At 36.4% G+C, this 20,311-nt stretch overlaps 2 protein-coding genes across 3 annotated transcripts in view; one reads left to right on the plus strand and one right to left on the minus strand.

Moving 5' to 3' along the window:
• LOC117336452 (nodal modulator 1-like) overlaps positions 1–19,890 on the minus strand; it is a 33,487-nt gene extending 13,597 nt beyond the window's left edge. The window contains exons 1-21 of the mRNA XM_033896971.1: positions 19,717–19,890; positions 17,620–17,755; positions 16,709–16,809; positions 15,936–16,042; positions 13,284–13,359; positions 12,658–12,735; positions 11,825–11,899; positions 11,235–11,369; positions 10,344–10,433; positions 9,706–9,762; positions 9,177–9,376; positions 5,982–6,159; positions 5,696–5,837; positions 4,870–4,937; positions 4,284–4,347; positions 3,710–3,846; positions 2,999–3,147; positions 2,196–2,294; positions 1,487–1,612; positions 1,252–1,334; positions 53–212 (exon numbers count right to left, since the gene is read on the minus strand). Of these exons, the coding sequence (XP_033752862.1) occupies positions 53–212; positions 1,252–1,334; positions 1,487–1,612; positions 2,196–2,294; positions 2,999–3,147; positions 3,710–3,846; positions 4,284–4,347; positions 4,870–4,937; positions 5,696–5,837; positions 5,982–6,159; positions 9,177–9,376; positions 9,706–9,762; positions 10,344–10,433; positions 11,235–11,369; positions 11,825–11,899; positions 12,658–12,735; positions 13,284–13,359; positions 15,936–16,042; positions 16,709–16,809; positions 17,620–17,755; positions 19,717–19,872 (2,417 nt within the window). The 5' untranslated portion in view covers positions 19,873–19,890. The remainder of the gene's footprint in view (positions 1–52; positions 213–1,251; positions 1,335–1,486; positions 1,613–2,195; positions 2,295–2,998; positions 3,148–3,709; positions 3,847–4,283; positions 4,348–4,869; positions 4,938–5,695; positions 5,838–5,981; positions 6,160–9,176; positions 9,377–9,705; positions 9,763–10,343; positions 10,434–11,234; positions 11,370–11,824; positions 11,900–12,657; positions 12,736–13,283; positions 13,360–15,935; positions 16,043–16,708; positions 16,810–17,619; positions 17,756–19,716) is intronic.
• Positions 19,891–20,112: 222 nt separating this feature from the next.
• Positions 20,113–20,311, plus strand: part of LOC117336453 (dnaJ homolog subfamily C member 5-like) — a 33,561-nt gene continuing 33,362 nt past the window's right edge. For both annotated transcript variants that reach the window (XM_033896972.1, XM_033896973.1), the window contains exon 1: positions 20,113–20,292. In XM_033896972.1, the coding sequence (XP_033752863.1) occupies positions 20,270–20,292 (23 nt within the window). In that variant the 5' untranslated portion in view covers positions 20,113–20,269. The remainder of the gene's footprint in view (positions 20,293–20,311) is intronic.

The raw sequence follows: 20,311 nt of genomic DNA on the forward strand, positions 1-20,311 counted from the left end.
CTTCCAATCCCTGTTTCTCCCTATCCCTCAGACAGTTTTCCTCTCTCTTTACCTAAATTTTCCAGATTCTGCTGTTTCTATGACGATTGGGTCCATGGAATCATCCATTGCAATGACCGTCACACTGACCCCAGCCAGGGCTGGTTTAATCTGACCGTTGATAAAAACGCCTCGCTTTCCTGTAAACTTGACCACCTCCCCAGCACAGGTATCTGTCAAAATCAAATATCAGTAGTCAATTTCTTTTATCCACTGATAAAACTACTAATAAGTATATACAACGTTATGTAATGAATAAAAAAAAAAACTTTTCAAACTGAAAGAATTTTTTTTTTACTGAAATCAGGTTTCATTGAAATCTGATTTTTGTGGGTTTTTTTACATTTGTTACAAACCTTTCCCAGCATTAGGTATGAAAATCCCATTCATTTATATCATAGCAATATTTGACAGAACGTGACATATATTTCCCTTACCCTGGACAGATGTATGCCCCCTTTCACTGTAACAGTTTCCTTATCTAGGGTTGAGATAGGAGAATTCCCAACTCACATCAATGAACTAACAGCAAGAAAACAATGATGTTACATCATCAACTTTATCGTTTCACATTGACAATTGAATCCAGTCATACCAAAATGCCTCATGTTTGTCAGTTCAAGAATTTTCCACTTGGTTTAAACAGTATTTTTTTACCCAAATATTTACAAAATATGGGTCAATATTACAACAATTTAAGTTCAGGGATCTGGCAACAAGAGTATGCTCTTATTTGAAGCCATCTCCCTACGTATATGATTTACAAATGTGCTATATAAATTAGTTTACTGGTATAATAGCAATTACAATAAATGTTAAGATCAAATAACAAGACCGACTATGATCATTATGGTAATATAGGCTCTTAAGAAAAGAGGAAAAATATTCATATAGATACATGATAGTTGAGAGAGAGTAAGAAGGAGAGAGAGAAAGATAGATAGATTGAGAGGGAGGTGAGAGGGAGATGAGAGATTTGATAGGAAACCCATTATAATTTTTAAATCTGTCTGTTCGGATTATGAAGTTTTGATCATGGTTTTTATCATCTGGCAAGAATTTTCCACTTTGGGTGGAGATTTCCCGTCTGACCACCAAAAGGTTCACTGATTATTTTTCTCTGACCCTGTTGGCCCTCCCCTGAAGGGGATAAAAGAATCTTTAAATCAAATCTCAAACAGTTTATATTTGATTCAGCAGGATATAACTCACCTCCATGGACTACCACCTCTGCCTTACTAGGACTAAACAGCAGCTCCTTGGACTTGGCACTGACCTCTAACCTCTCTCCTGACCTGGGAACAGATCATGACAGAGGTACATACAATTAATCATCGTTGTTTCTTATTTTGTTTATTGTTCTCACTATTAATAATTGTACAAAAGTTTCTTTGGTAAAAATTTACAGAACAAAAACTTTGTCCAAATTGATGTTTGCTTATCATACCTTGCCCAGTGTGTGAACTTGTAAACAAATGGACCGGTGGCCGGTTTGGCACCCTTTTCTGTACTGGGTGGTTTTGTTCCAGTGGTCAGTGGTCCGATTTTCACTGTATCTTGTTCCACTAGGGAGCTGAAAGGACATATTACAGAAGTCAAATTGGAGTTACATAGGTCAAAGTGTAACGACAGGTCAAAGTGGAGTTACCGTGGTCAAAGTGCAAAAACAGAGTTCAAAGTAGAGTTAGACAAGTCAAAGTGGAGCTACTGAGGTCAAAGTGCAACAACAGTCTGAGGTCTAAGTAGAGTTACTGAGGTCAAAGTAGAGTTACCGAGGTCAAAGTGCAACAGAGGTCAAAGTAGAGTCATATAAGTCAAAATGTAACGACAAAGGTCAAAGTGGAACTACTGAGGTCAAAGTTTAATAACAAAGGTCAAAGTGGAGCTACCGAGGTCAAAGTGGCACAACATTAAATATAGGAATGAAGAGGCTGAAGTTGAATTATGAAAGACTTTGTCAATGAATATCAACAATATCCTTAGATATAAGTCCAATGGTGACAACAACTAGCATCTGATCTGATTTTTGTTCAGCCCAATAGTGTTTACCAAGAAATTCTTAAATTCAATAAAAAATTTGAAATCAGTATAATAATCTGTGAACTAAATACTGATTTTGAATGTTTAAATTCAACTAAATACTGTGATTCACTCACTTGACAGTGACTTGGATGTCTGCAGCAGACTCCTCTGTGATGACAGTGCCCTCTATCAGGTGTCGCACTGCTGCCAGGGTAAGTAACTCCGGGTTTGAGCTGGAAAACAGAACCATGATTTTTTTACCTGTAAAATAGGACCATACCTTAAATTCATTATATGTAACTGTTGTTTTGTATAACTTGCAGGGTCATTATGTTAACCAAGGTTATTGTGCAGTATTCAAAACTTTTGAGTCCTGGGGTCATATTCGTTAACCCTTTCAACCCTAAGAAACTTTAGTGGACTCTGCCATTCATTCATCATTTGAAGTCCAATATGGCCAATAGGGGTGAAAGGGTTAAAGAAACTGGAAAATAAAGGACAATTATGCAGCTAAACAAAACTGCTGAGATGATGTTTATTATTATGATATCATCATCAATCTTTTGACAAGTCAAGAGAGAGGTAATGAAGGCTTGTATTGGATAAGTGTCCATCATTTGACTTTTCAGAGACTTTTGAGATGGGAAAATTGGCAGTATATGTCCGGATGAGAAACTTGAAGAATTGTAAGTGAATACAACCCTTGTCAAACTTCTTACACAACTTTTGACACAAGTTGACCATGTGGTGATACATGGTTGGATGAGAGACTTGAGTGTTGTACGTGAACACATCCTTGTCAAACGTCTGACATAAGTTGACCATGTGGTGATACATGATTGGATGAGAGACTTACGTGTCGTATGTGAACACATCCTTGTCAAACGTCTGACACAAGTTGACCATGTGGTGATACATGATTGGATGAGAGACTTACGTGTCATATGTGAACACATCCTTGTCAAACTGGTGACAGGAGTCGGGGGTGAGGCGGTACACGCCGGGCTGAGCCAGACAGAACCGGTTAGTCCCTTTGTTTAACTGGAAAGATCCAACATTTCCCTCCTTCTTCTCATGAGCAAAATCCTGGAAAAATACAAAGATAGCTTTACCATAGATATAACTTCTCAAGTGAGGTGTTGATATATAAATGTATATAAAAGAATCTGCAGATCCTTTATTTAAAAAATATTTTATGGTTTTCCTGACAATGAAAATATTTACATACACCTTAATGCTTTCAATAGAAAGATTAACATCATCTGTGTTAAACATGTGTAAAGGTTCCCATTTTGAGAACATGACTCAAGGAATTATTTTTATTCAGCCTTACATACTAAACATATCTAAAATATATATGACTTGCACTCCAATATAGCTTGCAAATAAAAAATCTTTACATAATGTCCTGTACGATGGGACGATTAAATTTTAATCTGAATATTACCATATTTATCTAATAACATGTATAAACCCATTCATGTCTTTTGACTTTCAGCAAAATTGTAAACAAATGCTTTTTCATTGTCCTTCGATAAGCCCACCCCCAATTTGAGTAAAAGTTAATGGTTGGCCCCTTGGGCCTTTTACAGGATCAATACGATATAAATCCCTATATAATATCTCTCCCCACAGTACATGTACTCACCAGTTTGATTTCGTGGGAGATGCTACACTTGAGTATATATCCGGTCTGTGTGAACTCAATCCCGGACAGATCGGCACTGGCCACCTCGACCTCCAAAGTTTTCTCCTTCCAACACCAGCTGTCCTGTAGCAATGTTACTACAAAACAATCAACACCAGTGTTACAAATTTGTCTAACATGAAGCCTAGAAACTTAATTCTAAACATCCATCACATGATCTGGCTTACCCATTGCCCAGAAAATAAATAAGTCATGCTACTAAACCACTACAAGTACTTATTTTGGTGTGCTCAATTTACACGCAAAACGAAAATTAAAACAGATTAGCGGAATGATAAATTAGTGCATAAATAATGATTGCCATAGAAACCAATGTAGACAAACTACGATACGGGCAAACAGCAGAATGCTTCCAGCACGAAAAAAATGCTAAAATATGATTACCTCTAAAATATGATTACCGCTAAAATATGTACGTTTACAGTAATTGATAATGTAAGCATCCTTCTCTGCGATATTTGATACTTACATTTTTATCGCTGATGAGAAACTAACATAAATGAATCCTACTTACCTTTGTATTTTCCAGGTAAGACGTTATCAAACTGGAAGGTTCCTCCTCTGCTGGCCTCTTTTACCTGGGAAATACGTTGATCATGATTTTTTTTTTATTACTGTAAACTTTATTCGTGATAAGAGACTATAAAAAACATGTAGTCTGTAAACATGGGTTGGAAAACTAAGAACAGTATGTGTGTTATCCTGAATCCACTACATTCTGATCTTTACAGGTTTGATCTCTTGACCTTTACCTTTTTCCTCTCTGACCTTTATGTACCTTTGACCTTCACATTGTCACTCTTTGGGTCATAACTGAGTTAGGAATTCACATATTTTCTGACCTTCACCTGTATTTGACCTATGTGGAAATTTTTCACGGCATGTTTAACCTCTCTGACCTTTACAGGTTTGACCGCTTCACCTTTTATGTCTTTTCTCTCTGAACTTTACCATATTTGGATTATCTGCCCTTTACCTATCACCTTTATCTATGTTTGACCTTTGCCAATTTGATCTCTGAACTTTGCCTGTGCTTGAATTCCCTGACCTTTATCTATTTGACCTCTATGTCCTGTACTTATTTGACCTCTGAACTTTACCTGTGTTATCTGTTTCACTTCGCCTCGTCTGTCACTTTCTAAGGAAACTTCTACAGGACCACACTTTTCTGAAAACAAGGAAAGTATTTCATCATTGTTTGTTGAAGGGTGAGCAGAAATAAACATACAATACAGCTATGGTTACCATTCTACAAGGAAATCTACATTTATGATATACTTCATTCATAAATATCACTGCTAAATTGAAATGAAAATGCAGTTAAAAAATATCAATCTTGTTATAACTGCAATTTCTGCCCTCCTAAATATAGTAACAGTGACCTTGACCCAAAATCCCTGAAACTCAAACTTGTCATCGGATATTATGGTTCTTTATCACTGTGTGAAGTTCGATCAAAATCCCTCAAGGAATGATGTACATACATACAAGAACCTATAGCCCCCTGGTTTTATAGGTAGGGACTAATAATTGACTTTGAATGCTTTGATGATGACAAACATTTTTGTAAATAACAATGGTGACATTAACCTGGCCTTAGCATCCTGAAACACAAACTTATTTGAGGTGCAGCTGGTTACCGGGGATAACCACTTTGTTGATTATTGTAGACATTACCACCAAAAATCGTAAAAAAATGGAGTTATTTGACAGCTGAAAAGGTAAAAAAAAATCATACATTACAATGGTGACCTTGACCTTGACAAAAGCAGACATATTATATCTGAGCTGAGTATGTGCCTAAGTGACATTGACTCCTGATGTATCAATGTCATAAAGACCTTGAGAAAAAATTATGTCTGTGACCTTATACTGAACCCAACCAAGGCATATAACCTTGGTGTATGACCTTGACCTTAACCTTACCAAGACATATCACTGTGCCAGTGACCTTGGCCTGGAACTGTGAGAAGGTGACGTCCATTACTGGTTTGTCCGTGATAGTCACAGTCTTTTCGCTTGGGACGATAGACAGTCCAGCTGTTTTCTCTTCCTCAGTCAAGTGAACCTACAACACATACAAGATGTAAAATAAAATCTTTAGAACAAAAAATAAATAAAATTTCATGTATGGGATCTAGCAACAAGCAGAAATATCTGATTGTAGAAAACATTGATTTAAAAACTTAGAGTAGAAAATCTGAGTTGTTACCTGTACAACATGACTGCCAGGTTTGACCTTGGCACAGAAGTTTCCCTCAGCGTCAGCCTTGGCAGAGGAAGCGTCCATGTTTTTGTTCTGCGGGATGATGATGATTCGCCTATGACTGGCGACCTGTCTCAACGTGTCTGGGAGTTGGCTGATCACGATCTTACCACACATCTTGAAACTGTTCAACAAGAAAGTCCAGCTCAGAAATGCACTCTTACATATAGCATATAACAGCGAAATCTATCAGCTATAATGTTGAAAAATCTGTATGAGATATAGAGGATCTGTCATGAGTTTCCCTTCATATTAGATTTATGATACGAGTTTTGAATTTTTTATTTTTGCGAGCCTCTGGCGAGCAAAAATAAAAAATTCTAAACGAGTATCATAAATCTAATATGAAGGGAAACGAATGACAGATTCTTTTTATCATATGACGTTTTCTTTCATCGTTCCCCATCAAAAACTGATTTTCTCTTTTGCCTTGAATCGTCACATCTCAACCAAATCACCCGAACCTTCGAAGTAGGTCAATTATTAATTGACGAGAGAAGAAATAGTTCTAACACAACTGACTCTTGAAAAGGATTCATTTTATTAAATACACGTCTCAAAACAAAATTTCAGCATTTTTTCATTTAATCTATAATAGATGAATTGTCCTTGGTGTTTGAAACAATGAGGAAAATATTTTAGTTTGAAAGTTCATGAGCGACTGTTTTTGATGTGACGAAGCCGTGACGTCACTTGGCGCGATAATGGAGGCTTCGTTGTACAAATGTCTATTCGCTGTCGCTGTCGTACAGAACCATTGTACGGCGCCTTTTCACTGCTTTGTGTTTATCCTCGTCCTCGCGGGAGTTTATGGAGATGTGAAATGTTCCACCGTGAATATTCCCACTGAACATTGTGTTCAGACTGCCGTGAAAAGCGACTTTGGATGCCGATTTGTTGGCAGTGTTGTTTGTTTTGACATTACACGTGTTTGTCGACGACAGTGTCAGCATGTTATTCTGAGTAACCGTTGAAGGCAAGTTGTAACAAACTACATCGCCGTTTTTCATGAGGATTTTATTAAATAATGTTATTATTTGTTTATTTGAAAAGAATCTAGACTAGATATGTCTCATCGGACAACGCAACCGCAATTTTCTATCGGGAGTTGAAATATGTTACTAGGGGTCATAAAATAGATGTTTGCCAGGCCTAATTTAACATCTTATATAGTATAAATATAATTAAAAAACTTAGGATGTTTACATCTTGGATTTTATCTTTGATTGTACAATATGTTATGTTAATAGACCAATTTGTCGTTCAGTTGATTTTTTTTCAAAGTTTACAAGCACTAGTCGCCATTTTTACGAGTCGTAGTAAAAAGAAGTAGGTCGTTCCCACGCGTATGAATACAGTTCTCACGGAACCAGCCAATCAGCGTAGCGAAAGGTGTTATTACACTAGTGTCATAAAGAAAATTTATGTGATGGGTTTATGACACCGTATATAACGGTAGTCATATGATAAATTGATGTTTTTGAATTTATAATGGTTCCATAGCGCTCAGAAGAGTCAAGGTAGTATATACACAATAAGAGTTTTATTTATTTAGTTAATTTCTGATTTACAGATTACATGACTCCGCCTATTGCTAGGTTTTGTCTTGCTGACTATAGTCAGTGTTATGTCAATGTTAGTTAGTTACAGATTTACCGCTTACACGACTATGTCTATTGCTAGGTTTCATCTCGCTAACTATAGCCAGTGTTCTGTCAGATATAGTTAGTTACCATTTTAATGCTTACCTACGCCTATTCCTAGGTTTCATCTCACTGAGTAAAGTCAGTGTAATGTCAGTGTTAGTTAGTTACCGGTTTACCGCTTACCTACACCTATTGCTAGGTTTTGTCTCAACACTGTAGGCTTAAGCTATAAAGCTAGTTACTGATTTACCACATACATGACTCTGCCTATCGCTAGGTTTTGTCTCACCAACTATAGTCAAGTGTTCTGTAGGCATTAGTTACTGGTTTACCGTCTACATGACTTCCACTATCGTCAGGTGTTGTCTCACTGACTATAGTCAGTGTTCTGTCAGCTTAAGCTAGTTACTGATTTATCACCTACATGACTCTGCCTATCGTTAGGTTTTGTCTCACCAACTATAGTCAGTGTTCTGTAGGCATTAGTTACTGGTTTACCGCCTACATGACTTCTATTGCTAGGTTTCGTCTCACTGACTATAGTCAGTTTTATGTTGGCAAGATACAAGTTTTATCAGAGACAGGCAGTAGCATCATAGTGCCCAGTTGACAGCTGTTTGGTTTATTTTGTTTAATGTCCTATTAACAGCCAGGGTCATTTAAGGACATGCCTGGTTTTTGAGGTGGAGGAAAGCCGGAGTACCCGGAGAAAAACCACCAGCTTACGGTCAGTACAAGGCAAATGCTCCACGTAGGTTTCAAACTTGCAACCCAGAGGTGGAGGACTAGTGATATAGTGTCGGGACACCTTACCACTCAACCATCGCGGCCCCATGTTTCCCAGTTGATAGCATTACTGTACATATTTCAGCAGATATCCTATTTTAGCACTTAATGCGCTAAAACTATGTGATAATTTTAATTTCTGTGTTTTTGTCCACCGCGAATATATTTTATGTGCCAATTTATCATTACGTTAATCCATTAAATTTAATTAATGCTTTAAAATTTGAATGCATCACAATACGTATTTATACTGTAATATAAGTGATAATATGTCACTGGAAACAATAGAAAACTTCATTCAAGGTGTGATTTTGAGATTTTCAATAAAGATCTTATTGAAATAAATACCTACCAACCAAAAGATTAAAATTACAACAAGCATTACTTAAAAACATCTCGTATCTGAACCACAAATTTAGGGGATGCTTATCTTTTTGGTCATGCAGATGTTCCCCAATGTACATTTATATGTGATATCATACCAACATGGAAACTTATGAGGCCAACATAACAGGAACTCTTACATGGTACTTTGTCATGATGACCAACATAATACGTGTATTTTTGTAACTATGATAGTTTAAATTTCGGATACGTGGTATTTGGATATACAGCGAAATTGTCATGACGATCAACTTAATTTATAGTTGTAAGATATACAACAAAAGAAAAAGATTCAAATTCATCACTTTGTGAAGCCTTGACTTACTCGGAGGCCAGGATGTCCGGGAGGTTTGGTGTGTTTGGTGTAATTTTAACACTGACATCATCAAAGTAGATGTTGTCCGTCTGGATTTGGAGACGATAGGTCCCAGTCTTCATGTTCTCCAGGTGGTACATTCCACTGGCATCGGTCCGTGACACTGCCTTCCCATCTACCAACACTGTCGCACCTGACACGCCTGCTCCCTAAAGGTCAAGGTCAAGTCATAATTAAAGACAAAGGTCAGCTGAATATATTTTAATCGATGAAACATACATAACTCATTCATAACAAATATGTTGTTTATTTATAGTAATACAAATAACGCATTTCTATGCAAATTTGTAATCTGTTTTATAATATGCAATTCATGGGAAAAATAGAAATTCAAACATTAAAATCAGCAATAGTTTTTCCCTGGACAGCAACAATCACAACCATATTTAAAAGATGAAGATCCAAGAATAATTTACTTTTGTGGTGAAGAAGAGTTACAGACAGTAGCAGTTTAAACCATGTTGAAGATCAGACTTACCCCTGCCTTGTTGAGGACGCGCCCACTGACAGAGAATCCTTCCACTTGGAAAATGTCCTAAAACACAACACAATTCTACTGTCAATATTGACTCTATATAAAGTTATTCATCAATTTCAGGATATTGAAAAGCAATCTCCATATAATATTCTTACTCATGTATTTCAAATCTATATTACATCAAATTTGGGATTGTTGAAAGGCAATACTGTATCAAGTTGTAAACCACTATATAACATTCTTACTCAAATATTTCAATTCTACTTTTCATCATATTCAGTACATGTATAATGAATGGAAATATATCTATATGTAAAGCCTTCTATTTATATAATATTTGGTCTTGACAACTGAAACACAACACAATTTAACTGTAAATATCAACTTTATAGAAAGTATTTCATCAAACTCCGGATATTAAGTTGCATAGCCCCATTTATACAATTCTTCAATACAATCTATAAAAGCTATCACAAACAATGGAATCTGTATACACTGTACATGTACACTGGTATAAAAAATGGCTAGATGAACAAACAAAGCTTGTGTTTTATAGACAATGACTATTCATTGAATTACAACTGTATAGTAAAACCATATATTTAAAGTCATGACCTTGAGTAGAACTTGTCACTGACCTTGAGAGTGACTGGTCCATGCTGGACCTGTATGTCCAGTCGCCCTGGTAACACATCAAATCTGATGTGTTCTCCTTTGTAGAATGGAACCTGTCAAAACAGGAAATTAAAAAACAATGAAACACTGAAATAGAATTCTTTATATATATATCAAATGAATCAAAAAGAGGAACAACTTATAAAGCCAGGTTTCCATTGATATATTCTACTTTCTGTTAACCAGCTATAGAAGAAATTAGAACCTTGCTTCAGGAGTCGCTCCTCTTCTTGACTTATGTGTTTAGTTTTTAAGAGGTCTCTTTATCATCTAGAAATCCTCCTGGAGCCTAGAAGATGATTTATAACACACACATGAACTTAGCAGGATGTGGGTTCTTGGAGAATTTCTCCAACTGGAGATTTTCCCATATCTTCATTTCCATAAATTTGTGCATATAGTGTATTAATATCTAACTGCTGTAATGTGTGGAAAATCAGCACATGAAACAATGTTTTCATACATTACTGTATTCCTGGTGTTTTCAAGGTCAAATGTTTATTGTTTTCACTTGGTATGTTCACATAAAGCACCAACACTCAGAATGTCAACATATATCTTTAACGTTAGCGTTTATCAACTTCAATTTCCATTTTGAGTTCTTAGTATCTACATATCTATATTCTTTATTTTTCATATGGAAATTATTAAGACTTTTTTGAAATTTCAAAAATATATGAACATTTAATAATTCTTGATTTTAAAACAATAGGATTTTTTTCATTTTTTCAAGCAGATACTTTTAAAATGAAGAAACTCCCTGATTTGAGCAAAAAGCAAATACAGCATATGGTAAAAAAAAAATATATATATAGAGGCATATATAGGGGATCTTGACAGGATAAGATACATACAATGTAGAAATTCCCAACAGGCAGAGCGGGAAAGGTGAAGCTGCCGTCTGCCTTGGAGGATGTGTAACAAAGAGGATTGTTGTTGTCTGTTACGGTGAATCCTTTCAGTGGGCCTTTCTCACAGCCGGTAATGTCCTACAGAACATTCAAATATCAACATTAAGCGACAAACATCATAAAACGAATTCATGTTTTCATTTAAAAACTGAAGTGCTTTATCAATCACATACCCATGTAGTACAAAAATGAAAATCTCAGAAAATCTCTTGTTTACATTGACACATTTCTTTGTAAATTTACGTTGATAAATATTTTTGAAGGATCAAATATGGTCTGTAATCAATTGTGATAAAGATCTGAAAAATTGTTCTATTAAATATCAGATTTCAGCAGCTGATAAAGGCTTTGACCTCTGTTTATCTGTAATTGACCTTGAAACCAAGTCACTCCATTGATAATTTGTTATTATACAACAAACGTGAATGGAAACAAATCAAATGTTTCACTTGATATATCAAATTGACCAATATTGATATAAAAACTCTTTTTTTTAATTCAAATTCTCAACCATTATTTTTATCCTGTCTCACCTCTTTCTTAAAACTTGAAGAAAACAGGACAAAGTTAACTCCCTTGATTGGCTCTCCTTCACTCTGTACTGCTCCCTGAAAATATAATACCAGTGCATAGTGTTTCTCTCGTAAAAAAACTTGCCGATAATAAAACAGACTGTGTCTCTAAAATTAACAAACGGCCTTAAAAAGACATTCTTTTTTTCTTTTCATTTGACTATATGATTTACAGATACATTTGGTTTGTTTGCTGGGTTATTGCCCCGTGAACAGCCACGGTCATTTTTAGGTGGGGTCTCTTGTAGTAGCTGGTGACTACCTCACTGAACATCATACATGAGGCCTTTCGTATGCCATCCAGAGCAATTTGGGTTAAGTATCATGCCCAAGGACACAACCACAACATTACAGACCAGCCTGTTTCTCAGCTTCCCGATAAACACAAACCGACACACGTAGGGAGCATCGAACCATACACCTTGGATCTTCACCTGAGTTTACGTGGTTGATGCTCTAACCGACTGAGCTATTGCCACCCATGTGAAGGAATAAAGGGCAATATTAACAGAACATGCATGTCCCCTACCGACCCCTCACTAAAAATAGTAACTGTGACCTTGACCTTGATCCAAAAACCCTGAAACTAGAATTTAATCTGTAGCTACTCATATTGGTGTTACATACCAACTTTCGCCAACATAATATGGCTGATAAAAGGTCGGAAAAATGAGTCGATGGAATGACAAATGGACGGACAAACGGATGGGGATGAAACCTATATAGTCTCCCTCGGTTTCACTGGTAAGGGACTAACAATTCAACTGTAAGAATTTGTATCATAAATGACATACCTTGACCTTATACCCAGCGATAACGATACTGTCACCTGTGTTGGCGTTGTCATTGGTTACGGTCACTTTGGTCTCAGCCTGTTAGAAAGAAGAATATTTGTTATTTCATTTCACTGTGGGAGGCCATTAAGAAGGACATTAGTATTTTCGACTCTTTTATCAATCAAAATGCTTTATGACCAAAAATATACTCGGTAAACATATGTTAATATTCATATTAAAATTTTTTTGATCTGTAGTTTTATCTACAAGACATATTTCCCAGACTGTGTACATAATACATACGCCACATGATGTTTTATTGTGACAAGCCGTCATGTGGCACTTACCTGAAGGAAGTTGAGATCATAACTTTTATAGAATAATTTTCTAGTGAAAAATATAACCTTTCTGATTTGACCAATTAAAACACTGCTTACAAATGAAGATGGGGAAAATTAAAAGCCGAGCTGTTATATTTTGCTATAAAAATGTAATACTGTAAACAGAATATCTTACATTATCTTTAGTAATTCCTAATACATTTCACGAGTGAAAAATATCAAAATATTAGCTCCACTCGCGAAATGTATTTGGTATTAATAAAGACACTGTAAGATTTCCTGTATATTATATGTTACACTTACCTGTAGGAAGTTGAGATCCTCTGACTGTGTTGCCTTTACTTCATACTCTCCAGGTAAAACTCCAGTAAAGGTATACCTGTAATTACCAAACATTTTTATACAACCTACATAATATACTCAGTGTGTCCCTCTGACTCCAGGTGATGGATTTCATCAAAACTAATGTCTTAATATCCCATGCAACAATTTCATTGAATAATGAACTTCAACAAGAGGCCCAGAGGGCCTGTATCGCTCACCTGGTTTCATGAGATATGAAACAAGAATGATGCTTAAGTATATTTGTTGCTGGTATTGCTATGTCAATATATATCATAAGCATTTTATATAGGTACATGTACATTGGTTTTATTTTAATACCAAAAATGCCAAAAAGTGCATTAATCCATGAAATGAAATGACTTTTGGCGCGACCCCATAGGGATGCTACCACACAAATGTGAGTGATATCCATTGCTTAGTTTCAGAGAAGAACTTGTTTAGACCAATTGACCCCTTTTGACCCTGCCCTCTGTCCCCTTGGGGGTCAGCTCCTTCCTTTATGCAATTTTGAATCCCTACCCCAATAGGATGCTACCAGTCAAACCATTGCGAAGTTTCAGAGAATAAGTTGCTTAAATCAATTTAGCCAAATTGACCCCTTTTGGCCCCACCCCTCAGCCTCCTGGCGGCCCGGGTCAACCCTAACATTTTTACAATTTCGAATGCCCACCCCATAACCATGCTACCATACAAATGTGAGTAATATGTGAGAAGAAGTTGTTCAAACAAATTGGCCATTTTTGGCCCGCTCCTCAGGCCCCTGGGGGGTCAGCCCCACCATTTGTACAATTTTGAATCCCCAACCCATAGGGATGCTATCATGCTTCCAGGCAAATATGAGCGATAACCATTGCTTAGTTTCAGAGCAGAAATCGTTCATATCAATTCTGCAAACTGACCCCTTTTGGCCCCGCCGCTCAGCCCTCAGGGGGATCGGCCCGTCATTTGTACAATTTTAAATTCCTACCCCAAGGTGATGCTACCAGTAAAATATGAGAGATATCCATTGCTTGGTTCAGGAGAAGAGGTCAATTATATGAATATAACCCGATTGACCACATTTGGCTCCGCCAGTCAGGCCCCTGGGGGATCAGCCCCATCATTTGTAAAATTTTGAATCCCCATCCCATAGTGATATGCTACCTGGCAAATATGAGCGACAGCCATTGCATGGTTTCAGAGAAGAAGTCGTTTATATCAATAGTGCCAAATTGACCCCTTTTGGCCCTGCCCCAGAGGCCCCCAGGGGGTCAGCCCCATCATTTGTACAATTTTGAATCCCCACCCCATAGTGATGCTACCAGGCAAATATGAGCGATAGCCATTGTTCGGTTTCAGAGAAGAAGTCGTTTATATCAATATAGTCGGATTGATTACATTCGGCCCCACCCCCCAGGCCCCTGGGGGGTCAGCCCCATCATTTGTACAATTTTGAATCCCCACCCCATAGTGATGCTACCAGGCAAATATGAGCGATAGCCATTGCTTGGTTTCAGAGAAGAAGTCGTTTATATGAATATAGCCGGATTGACCACATCCGGCCCCGCCCCAGAGGCCCCTGGGGGGTCAGCCCCATCATTTGTACAATTTTGAATCCCCACCTCATAGTGATGCTACCAGGCAAATATGAGCAATAGCCATTGCTTGGTTTCAGAGAAGAAGTCGTTTATATCAATAGCGCCAAATTGACCACTTTTGGCCCGGCCCCAGAGGCCCCCAGGGGGTCAGCCCCATCATTTGTACAATTTTGAGTCCCTTACCCATAGGGATGCTTCTGACCAAATTTGTTCAAATTCCAATCAGGGGTTATGAAGAAGAAGTCAAATAAGTCAATTGTTGACGGACGGACGGACGGACGACGATGGACGCCACGGTATGGCATAAGCTCACCTTGGTCCTTCGGACCAGGTGAGCTAATAAATAATACCCAACGAGATTCTCACGGGGGATATTAGCACTTTCCATGGTATGACAAAACGTATATATTACTAACAATCGCCATTTGTTCAAAAGCAAGATGGTCGCCTGTCAGCTATCTTGTTTTTACACAACAAGGCACTAAGGAGTGCCAAAATAGGACACTTGAAAAAGATCCATGCAAAATTTCTGTAGAAATAGTGATCGCAATCTTCGTGCCGAAATCCAAGATGATATGCCTCATTTTGTTAAAATAACAAACATACAACTCAGGATCAGTGGTGCGAGTCCCCTTATAACAATTTGAGAAAGGTCCTTCCAGTACATTTCAATAAATAGCAAAAACAAGACTGTTTAACCCTTTCACCCCTACTGACCATATTGGACTTCAAATTATGAAAGAATGGCAGAGTCCACTAAAGTTTCTTAGGGTCGAAAGGGTTAAGGATAGGATGAATGGATAATGGATGGATGATGGACAAATGTTAGACAAATGTCAATTCTAACAGGAACACTGTACTATCTGATGATACAGTGCTGAAAATGCAGGAATTATGATAACTTGACTAATTTCTTTATAAATCTCATTTACAAATTCAATATCACTGATATGCTTCTTTTTTTTTTTGAAGCACAACTTATATTAATGTTCTGGTAAAATAAAGGATTCACATGCAGATTAAGATGACCTACTTTCCATCCTCTCCTGTGACAGCTGTCCGCAGTGTTTCACCGGAGCCTTGATTCCTCAAAATAACATTGATCCCACTGGGCCCTTTGTCTTGTCCTTTACTCACAACCTAGCGGACATACACAAGGTTATTTATAATTTCACTGTATATTATTCAACCTAAAATTCATCATAATTCATTTCTAGTGGTTGCTTGGAATTACTGGAACAAATAATTTCACTCTTGGAAACAACTAGTAGTACTGTGAAAGTAATAACAACCGTAAGCGGCAATCTTATTTCAGCAATTTTGTGCAGGAAGAATGTCGCTAAATTTTGACTGTGCTCATGGTAGTTTTTCTACAATGTTTTATATTGCAAGCATTGTCGGTGTGCTAATCCATAATTTGGCTAACTCGTTTCATTTAGCTTTTGTGCCAAAATTTGTGCTTGCCCAAAGAAGTTCGTTTACAGTAACTTAACAATTCTGAGTTCCCTACAAACAGCCAACATACAAAGCACATATATTATATATCATACTTGATGAAAAATTTCCAGTGGACCAAACTGTTGAGAAATATGTTTTAGTTGCAATGTTTAATTCTCATTAAAATAATTTCATAAATTATGTGTGCCAATCATAGTTTTATCAAATAAGAAAAAACATTTTACATGTACATGTACTTATTTACAAATTAATGTATATGCATATTTAAAAGCAATTTCTGACAGGTAAAAAGGTACATTGGATCGACGCATTCCTAATAGTGTGTATGTGGTATAGTGGTATAAATACCTTTCCATTTATAGAAAAGCCAGTAAAACGGAAGTTGATGTCCTTGCCAAGACTGCAGTGATCCGTGCTACCATCTACTTTTAGGGGCACACTATCAGGTTCTGTGAAAAATAAATTAAGGCAATTCAAACAAATATCACAGTTAGGTACCAGTTTCCAGTCAATCAATTAATAAATATACATTTTTGTCATTTTCCATGGAGGAAGCTGTTGTTTAACGCATCAACAACAAAAGATTTGAAGGCAAACAATTTGGGAAAGGATATTCAATTCACAGAGATAAAACTTTAACAATTTTTTCTGTATGTGCAGGGCTTTTTTTCTGGGGGCTTTTTGGGCCCCATTTCCAATTGAAATTATTTCATATTTAAGCCAAATTCCCAAAAGTTGCAGTTTACTCCTGAAATAATCTTTCCCAATTCACCAATTTTCTTCCCAAAATGAGATAAAAAGGCCCTTTCCCAAACCAGTGAGAAAAAGCACTGATGTGTTACAGAGTTCATCTTCAAAATTGATGTTTTTTTTAATAAAAACAAGCAAATTCCTGGAATTAATATCCCCGCTTTTAATTTCCTGACATAATATTAATGCAGGTAAACATTTTTGAGGTTAGGAGTAAACAGAATGATAAAATTCTGATGAGCCATAATGTATTGCTTGAAACTTGAAGAAAAAGTAAAGCCTTATACAAAAGTTGAGCAGGTATTACAGGATAAAACAAACTTATTTTGCAAAATTTCTCTTTTCGTCTGTCATTACCAAACGTTTAACCCTATCACAAATTTGGCTGAGCCCTGAATACATTGAATCCTTTTCCTAAATAACATCCGTCTCGGTGAAAGAGGTTGATAAAAAAAAAAACTCAAACATAATAATCAAGTAATTCTTAATTATAATAATTGTGTAATTACCAAAACTCCATCCTGCTGGTGGCTCCACCTTGAGGACAAAATCTCCTTTTTCGTACAGAGGTATGAGGTAGTAACCGGTGTTCGGAGCACAGTCCGTCTGGTATTTGATGCTGCCATGAGGTGTATACAGCTTCACCTAAAACATCATTAAATATTTACATAAAATTATCTATCCAGCAACAAGCGTTGAATCCGATGCCTGTCATTAAGCCTGCCAATGTCTAATACAGTTATGTAGAAATACGGACATATTTTATAAGCTCACACCCAAACTTTAAGGATCCATGTGTTACCAATATAATCACCATATCTGAACAGCAGAAAAACATGTTCAGCATGTGTGAAACTCCAAGCCAACTCAATTTCGCATTTTAACATCACAAGGAATTAAGACTATCATCTGCTACTTATGATATATTACAGCTAACAGTACATGTATATGTATATTACTTTTACAGTATATTACGGTGGATGGATAATCAGAATCTTCAGACGGTTGGAAGACATGCAGTGAAAGCTAGTGGTGGGCCGATGACAGAAAATGAGAAAAAATTTGGTCGAAAAAAAAAAAAAAAAAAAAAATCATCGATGATGATTTTGAAAAGGCAATTAATCCGAAATTTCTTAAAAGTGTTTGTACACTACGTATACTGAACCAAGAAGTAGCTGATGTTAAATTTGACAGATATATTCATTGGTCATTTACATTTACAAGCGATTAAAGAGATTTAAATATATTCAGAACCATTAAATGCTTTGTGTTCAGTATTAAAACTATTGATAACAAAGGCTAGGACATGAAATTAATGTTCTTAAGAGGTACATGAAATAAAAGGTCAAGTCTGTGCTAAATTTAGAAAACCATTATAATCAATAATCAATAGATTTTGAGTTTCCGATTAACGATTCTGAAAGTGAAAACAATTCCTATCACAAGTAAAACCCTGTCTAGGAAGGTATGATTGACCAGTCTATTAAATGCAATTCTCCTCCATGAAGACAGTTTATTTGGAAGGCAGCCCTGTTTTAGAATTATAGTTGACCATGCAGTTTGTTTTTGAAATTTTCCTCCTTGAAGACAGTTTACAAAATTTGGTCCCAAAGTCCTTTTTGATGTCCTGCAGGTTCTCCAAGATCTTCCAATTTTTGCCACATTTAGTGTGGTGGATATTACCCTATAGTATAAATTCTTCAATGCCTAGGCCTGGCACCATTAATATGTTTTCCAGTTTCCATAGAAAAGGCTGTCTGGAAGTTAGAACTACTTATGGGTGAGATGTTAACTGGAATGGGGTTGTCCATTCATCCATCTGTAGGCAGAATGTCCAGTGATACTCCTTACAGATATACTTTCAACAAATTCACATGAAACAAGTTACTTTCCTTCAGTATCTAAAGTTTTGTTTGTTTACAATTGGTCAGCTTCATGTATTGTTTTTATTTGATTCAGTAATCTTTCAGAATCTAGAGTAGAAAAGTTATAAGCTTTTGACACTTTACGGATGTCTTTTTCATGTGATTTCATGTCTGCACTATCCTCAACACATCACAGTTTAACACTATGGTACCTCTAGATCTACATATCATGATTTTGAACAGTAGAATTATTTTGGATACTTTTAAGCACCCTTAGTACATAACAGTCACAGACATTTGTCGCTCCAACCTTGGAATCTTGGTCTGTTTAAGAAGAAGAATTTGATTCTTTCCTGTAAGTTTTGAATTGTATATAAAATATCAAACATACAATTTCAAGAATGGTGGTTTTTCTTTGATGGTCTATAAAACAATTTATTTATAAGGACGCACATCTTCGTATTTGTAGTTTTAGCAATTTTAATAAAAAGCTCACGCGTCAGTCTATGTGCCTGAAACGAAGCATTAGGACCTATAGTCTTTTATAGATGCAGATGACAAAACCATCAATGATTTTTGATTTCACCATCAGACTGGGGTTATTTCCAAATATTCAATCGAGTCAGATGTGAGGGGGGATACACATATCATATATGAGATCAAAGAATATATATTATGTGTGTACATAACAAATTTGTAAAACAGTGACAGTGTTTAGGGGGGGGGGGGGGCGTAACCTACCTCGACCAATGAGAAGTTAATGTCAACATCTGATCTAACAAATCCGCCACATCCCAATACACCATCAGCAGATACATCTCTTGGACAAAAGAATGCAACTGAAATCAACAATATGAAGCTAAATGAAAGCAAATTTAGAACTGGACCGGTACCCATCGCGTGTCTTTTAACAAGCGGAAGTTATAAAGGTTGTCTAATTTTCCCCGTGATATTCCGGATTGTGACCACACCCGCATTTTGTCACTTTTATTTACGATTTATCGTCTGATATAAATTTACCATAAATGTAACAATAAACATTTTATTTTAAGGTCACGTTACTGTCATTTTGTTAAATATTTTGCTTTTATTTCTGTAAAATGCTCGACACATGCTCACGTGTGCGGTACATTACGTTCATTCGAGCGTTTTATTGAACGGAATTCAAAACAAAGCTTCGACAAGATAAAGATCCACTAGATGTCACTGTGTACAGTAAGTTATCGATAAATTATAATTTTACGAAATGGAGTACAAGTGACCGGCTTTCTGTAACATACGACGGGAAATCAGGATGAGTAGGCCAAGAGCATATTCGTAAGTATATAAGCAAATA

Source organism: Pecten maximus, chromosome 10 (genome assembly GCF_902652985.1).
Source record: "Pecten maximus chromosome 10, xPecMax1.1, whole genome shotgun sequence".
Classification (NCBI taxonomy): domain Eukaryota; kingdom Metazoa; phylum Mollusca; class Bivalvia; order Pectinida; family Pectinidae; genus Pecten; species Pecten maximus.